At 59.2% G+C, this 6339-nt stretch overlaps 2 protein-coding genes across 2 annotated transcripts; one reads left to right on the top strand and one right to left on the bottom strand.

Moving 5' to 3' along the window:
- Window positions 1-2679: 2679 nt before the first annotated feature.
- On the bottom strand, window positions 2680-5271 carry CHGG_02223 (uncharacterized protein; the record flags this gene model as incomplete). The annotated part of the gene is made up of 1 exon (XM_001228738.1): window positions 2680-5271. The coding sequence occupies one exon, from the start codon at window positions 5269-5271 to the stop codon at window positions 2680-2682; it is 2592 nt and encodes an 863-aa protein (XP_001228739.1).
- A 550-nt stretch (window positions 5272-5821) lies between these two features.
- On the top strand, window positions 5822-6124 carry CHGG_02222 (uncharacterized protein; the record flags this gene model as incomplete). Its single annotated transcript, XM_001228737.1, has 1 exon — window positions 5822-6124. The coding sequence occupies one exon, from the start codon at window positions 5822-5824 to the stop codon at window positions 6122-6124; it is 303 nt and encodes a 100-aa protein (XP_001228738.1).
- Between the last annotated feature and the right edge of the window lie 215 nt (window positions 6125-6339).

Here is a 6339-nt window from a genome sequence, read left to right as displayed (position 1 = left end):
TGGTACGAAAGAAATTCCCCGGTTTTTCTGCCGCCTACCATCGGTAGTTAATCGGGCTGGCTCATATTCAGCCGCCGTCTGTCGCAGTCGCCGTCAGTCGGCGGCGTATGGACAATGGATTACGCTGCGCCGATTGTAATTGGAGGCACTCAGGGGTTAATGGACGTTCTGCCAATATTGACGACGGCGCGCCTCATCTGCGTCCGTGAGCCCTTTGGGCTGGTCCGGTCGTAAGCGAGATTTCGATATCAGGGGCTGATTGTGCCGTTGAGGCTACTGGTACAAAGGTTGGACTGGGCGACCCTCCGGGGGTAGCTGTCGAACGGGTGCCCTTTGGAGGAGAGGGTTGAGCTTCGTCCGCAGGTGGGTGTGGTAGAGGTCGTCATTTGGTGTGAGACGGAAAGGGAGTATTAAGCGGATCAAGGTTGTCATCGCGGTTAGGGACGGGCTCGGGTAGGCCAGATCAACAGGGAACAAGGCCAGAGACGAAGTGTGGTTTAGAAGGTCGGGGTTGCTGACAGCCGATATTGACGCAGGCGTGTGTTGAGAGAGGAGTTCCCTGATCTTGTGGACAAGACGTGTCGTTGTCCACCGAACATCAAGGATCCTGTGCTCATTCCCGATGCCTCGTGATGCTGGCAGAGATGTTGCCGCATCATTTCGGACTTGTGCCAGCACCGGTCCATCCTCACTCGGGCGGTTGTCAACCAACATTGTTTCTGGTGATTCAGAATAGGTACTCCCAGTAGTTCTGCCAAGTCGTTGAATCTGGTATAAACAAGACTCGAGCGGGCTAGTGATTGGTGAGAATAACAATAAACATAACCGACAACCACCCCAGTTATCCCAAACAAGTCGAGCAGGGTCCCTTTGAAGCGCTTCAGTTCAGGCAGGATATGGCCAAACCCCGAGAAGCGCCGCCACGACGGAGTAATTTAATCCTCAGATTCCCCGCAAGTTCCTGACACACTTGAAAACATGGAGTTGTCTTGGTGAATCAGGACAGCCCCAAGGAGTCTGGAGTGTTGCCCCGTTTACCTTCAACGCCCCACGGCACGAACGGCGCCTTGCGATGGCGTCCAGCAAAGGTGGCTAAAGGGAATATAGACCTCTTGAGCACTGATTGAACCCGCTTTGTGAGAGTGAGAGTAACCGCCTTGCTCCGCGTCCTTTCTGACTGACAGCGTGTCCGTGGATCCTGGTCTCCGGTATATGGCCCGGTGTCGCCACGCGTCAAGAGAGATTGACCATCCGATATCTGAACTTTTGAACCTCACCAATCCCAAGTGTTGGCAATGTATGTTCGTACTTGGTATCGCTCAGCCGCCAAGTCTGATGCTGTGGCTGTCTGGTAGCTGCGCACGCGAATCCCTGTTTCCCACGATCCGAGTCCCGAGACATTCACCGGAATCAGATTTCCGCTAGCGGACGCCCAATATGCTCGGCGTTGGCCAATTCCTTGGTTCGTAACACCACCTCAGGCCCGTTAAGCCGACTCGACCTTCGACACCACTGAGACGACCACGTCAACGCCACGCAGGCCGGACCAGGAAACGATGCGGCGACGATCCGGCTTTATCTTCCGACCCCAGTGCAGCCAGACGCGGTTTTGTTCGCGGACACCCAAATCCCAGCAAATTCCAGGGGAACAACAAGCTTCTTCTCCAGAAAACGCTGCGAAGCCAATACCGATAGGGAGCGTGTGCGCAGCGCACACGCCGCTAGGCCGAACGCGGGTGCTCGGATCTCGGCGAGCCGTTGTTCAGATGTCGATCACGCCCGTTAGCCGGGGTGAGGCGCTTCGGGCCGGGCGAGTGTGGGATTGGCCGGACATTGCCGAGCGAAAAATTGAGAGCGAGGCGTGGGCGTCCAAACCCAAGTCGACGCCACGAATGGTACGTACGTACATACGGTCGGCCGAAAGGGAAAGGAGAAAAAAGAGAACGGAAGGGTAGTCTGCGTGAGGCGTCACATGGGTAAAAAGGGGTTAGTACTAGTAGTAGTCGCTTAAGGGTACATGTATTCGATCCGGGGAGGAGATGGGCCGGGTGTTCTTGGACCTGGAACCCCCAAGGGCTGCCCATTGGAACGATATCACACAAATTGGTTATTAATTTGTGTTGTCACGCTCATGCCCAGATCAACCAACCTCGGCATTCAGCCTGAGTTGTTGCAGGTGAAGATCGCCAAGGGATGGCCAGGGTTAGGGTCTAATTCAGGGGCACCAACACAACTCCCAAGCGACGGGGCATCACAACCACCACATCACACATACGGAATCAGTCGGATTATTCTTTGAGCGTCTGCCGCCAAGACAGACAGACGCGCACTGTTCGTTTCTACGGATACAATCCGATGCTCAAACGCAACCAAGCTAACATGCTGAACAAATCCAACTCAAAAATCGCCGCAATATGCCCTGGGGCAGAACTAGCCCGTGTAGAATATGACCTCTGTGGCCGGGGAATGATGCGCACTCCAATAACAATATCCCTCCCTCCCTCCGTCTCTCTCTCTCTTTCCAAAACAAAGCACCCAGGGGTATGACATCGCCTCTATAACACCCTGTAAACGTAAACACGATCCGAAAACAAACGAAGAATTCCTTCCATCGCTTCCCTTCAAACCCAACAACAATAACAACTTCGTAGTCACCACGCCAGCTCAGCCCAACCCAGCTCAACTCCTCCCCTTCCCCTTGACCTCCCTCGGCGGCGTAGGCGGATCCACGGGGTTCAGTAGCCTCTCTACCTTGACTTTGCTGCGCTTGCTGCCATTGCTGTTCCGCTTCGCCATGTAAAAGTCATAGCGATCCGGGAACAGGATGATATTTGCCAGACGAGCCACCTCGGCCTCAGCGCGCGTCATGCTGCCACTCCCACCCGCCGAACCATCCTCAGCCTCGCCACTGCGACCCTCGCCATTCAGCGCCGCTCCGGGAGCCGGCGACTGGTCAGCGGAGGCGGTGGCGGGCGGGGTAGGCGCGACGTCGAAGGGCGCGAGGCCCATGGCCTGCAAGCCCGCGGGCCCACCAACCTCGGCAATGTCGTTGTCGGTGGGGCGGCCGATGTGGGTAGCTTCGCTGCCGAGGCCGCTCCCCGTGGAATCGAAGTCGGGTCCCGGGTGGCCGCGCTGGAAGGTCTTGCGCTGGCGGGCGAGGTACAGGGCGTTGGTCTGGGTGAGCGGGGCGGCGGGCACGTAGACGAGGATGGAGACGGGCTTGCCCGAGGGTTCCTCAGTCTCGGCCATTGGGGGCGGCGTGGGCGCGCGGCTGGCCATGACGTTGGGGTTGGACGTCATGTGGTAGGCCAGGTCGGGGTGCCAGACGATGTAGTCGCCGGTCTGGAGGGTGGGGATGGTCTGGAGGGTGCGGCGGAGGTGGAGGTGGGGGTGCCACGTCTCGGTAAGGCGCTGGGCGTGGCCCGGGACGGCGCCGTGGATGATGGTGGATTGTTCCTTCTCCAATTCCCAGTTCGAGGGGTCCAAGAAGGCGTCCCATTCCGGGCCGTCGCGGCGCTCGGGGGCCTTGGTCTTGGGGGTGAAGAAAGGACGGAGGAGGAAGTAAGCGGTGGCGAGCTTGGGGCTCGGGAGCAGGCGGATCAGGCCCGGCTCAATGGTGCTCAGGGCCACGACGCCCTGGTACATGCGGAAGATACTGCACGCACCGTAGCCGTTATACAGGTCGGACGTGGCAGTCACGCGGTGAGTGGGATCCCACGGGTCGTATTTTTCCCACTCGCCCCTGAACACGGCATCGTATGTGCCGTCGCGGCCGTATCCATCGGGCTCCCAGCGCTCCAAGCTACCATTATCAACCTGCGCAATAATGGTTGACGAGGTGAAGTCGCCCAGCAGGTCAGCGGCCGCTTTTTGCGCCTCCAGTTCCTCGTCCAGCTCAATGTCCTCGACCATCTCGTCCGCCTCCTTAGCCTTATTGGCCGCCGCGGCGTCAGGGCCCACATTGCCGATATCGGCGCCGTGAATTCGCAGACGATCTCCATATGCGATGGGGAATCGGAGGGCCATGCGGTCGTCGACATTGTTATCCCATAGGGACATGGCGAAGCGCTGGGCCTCCAGCACCCGGGGGTGGGCGCGCGTGCGCACCTGGGCAGGGGTCCAGAAAAAGTCGAAACATGTCGGATCTTGGGGCGACGGCTGCTTGAAGTCGGTCTGCTTCTCGAGGTACTTGACGGTCTCGTCGATGGCTACCTGTGCATCATCGCGGGGTACCACCCCACGCACCAGGCCCAGGCCATAGCGCTTGAGGTCGCGTGAGAAGGCGGCCCGGGCGTCCGGGTTGTGGATATCGCCGAAATCGATACTTGGCGTTAAGCTGGAGCCACGCGAGGCAATGTCCTCAACATCGTCGCGCAACGCCTTGATCAAACGGGCCCACGACGCCTCGATCTCTTTCTCGCGGCCGGCAACAAGACTGCGCTTGATCTGGCCGAAACGCGATGGCAGCGGCACAGGCTCCTTGCCGTAAAAGGAAAGCACGGGAGGTTCCATGGCGGCGCTGCTGCTGCCAGTGGTGTCGGCAGGGTCCGAGGCCGACGACAGGGCAGGCGGCGTCGAGCTGGTGGTGGGGTGTGGGGAAAAAGTAACAGAGTTAATGGCGGCGGCATTTGGTTGTTGGGCGGCGCTGCCAGTTAAAGCAGCAGCAGCACGGTGCCTTAGCTTGGAGATCCTGCGGGGTCGTGGCTGCAAGGGCGACGGAGCGGCGCTGAGGCTTCCGTTGGCAGGACCTGGCCCGGGAATTGCATTTGCGGAGGCAGGCGACCCCGAAGAGGAAGAGGTGGGCTGCTGGAGGCCCTGCTGGTAGGGAAGGTGGTGGCAGGCTGTGCGCCGTCGCCCGCATTGGCTGCACCGTGCCCGTGGCTCGAGACCCCTGTCATTAAGACTGTTTGCGCTATGGTTGCTGCCAACTGTTGCCAACAGGTTAGCGCTGACAATGGTTGTGACTGCTGCCGCTGCTGCTGTTGCTGCAGCAGCAGTTGCTGTGTGATGAGGATGGTGATGCAAATGATGCGGTTGTTGTTGTTGTTGTTGTGGTGGTGGTGGTGGTGGTGGTTGTGGTGGTTGGTAAAGAAGGTGGTGGTGATTTAAATGTGAAGTCGGTGTTTGTTTTATCCCTGTCGTTCCAGCTGCTCCAGTCGTCGAAGTTCCTCCCATGACCACGTCTATCGCTGCAGCCGCAGCCGCTGCCGCTGCTGCTGAGGATGCCCTCGTCGAAACCGTTACGGCGGCGCCGCTTGTTGAGCCTGTCATCCTGACCCTGTAACCATCGAGACCTCGGAATGCTGCTTGCTTGGCCGTACCGCATCGGGGGTGGTGTGCGCCTCTCGGTGAAAGGGTGCGCTGCGCTTTTACAGGCTGCCCAGAGCTTCAAAAGGCAAGGCAAAACCTCGGCCCGGATCCACCACCGGAGTCGATCTCTTTCCCCCCTCCCGTATTCCCTGTTGGTGGTGGTGCAGTGGTGCGGTTGGTGGCAGGTCCTCCTCTTTCTCAGTGGTGTTTAAGTCGGTCCTCCTTTTTGTGCAAGCTTGGTGAAGATGGGATGGGCACGCGCCCTTGATAAGGTGACTTGGTGTGGGTGTGACCCAATGGCCCCAAATAGCAGAACCGAGCAGTACCACTGGTAGCACTTCACATTCCACGCAGCAGAGATAGTCCAGGCCTTTGGATGTCGGCCCAGCCAAGGCGTCGGAACGGCGAAGGGCATCAATATAAAGGGTGTCCCGAGCTATCATCTCTTTTAGGCAGAATGCGAGACAGCTGCCCGCACGCTGCACCGGAACCGCTAAGCCTTCTCGCCAACATGATGCCCGCAGTTTCTCCGACGGGAGGGTCGAGGTCTAGACGAAGGGGGCGACGAAGGGAGGGCGAGCAAGGGCTCGGCGCATCAGTCTCCGCGCGGCAGGCCCCAGTCGCAACCGTTGGCAGCTGGGACGCGGGGGGTGGGTCTCGCGCTTCATGCTCCAACAACGGGATATTCCTTTCTTCCTCTGGCCTATCTCGGGATTACTGTGGACAGCGCGGCGCGTGGCTGCGGGATCCGAGAAACAGGTCACGGCTAGACCCTGGTTCTGGTTCTGACTGCTTGAAGACGGGCTGCCCGTAAGGGCCGCCGAACCGTCTGTGGCCCACGGCTCTGTCATGCCAGACCTTGCCATGCCATTGAGGCGGCGGCGGCAAACGGCAGACGGGAGACGGAAACGTGGGAGCTCGGCCCAGCATCCAGCATCCAGCATCCAGCCAGCATCCAGCCAGCATCCAGCATCAACAACCAAACCCGTATCACGCAGCGCTGCTCGTTCTCAAACCGCGCCAAAGAAC

The sequence above is a fragment of the Chaetomium globosum genome, genomic scaffold, assembly GCF_000143365.1.
Source record: "Chaetomium globosum CBS 148.51 scaffold_2 genomic scaffold, whole genome shotgun sequence".
In the NCBI taxonomy this organism is placed as follows: Eukaryota; Fungi; Ascomycota; class Sordariomycetes; order Sordariales; family Chaetomiaceae; genus Chaetomium; species Chaetomium globosum.
This window is presented reverse-complemented; position numbering and strand designations above follow the sequence as displayed.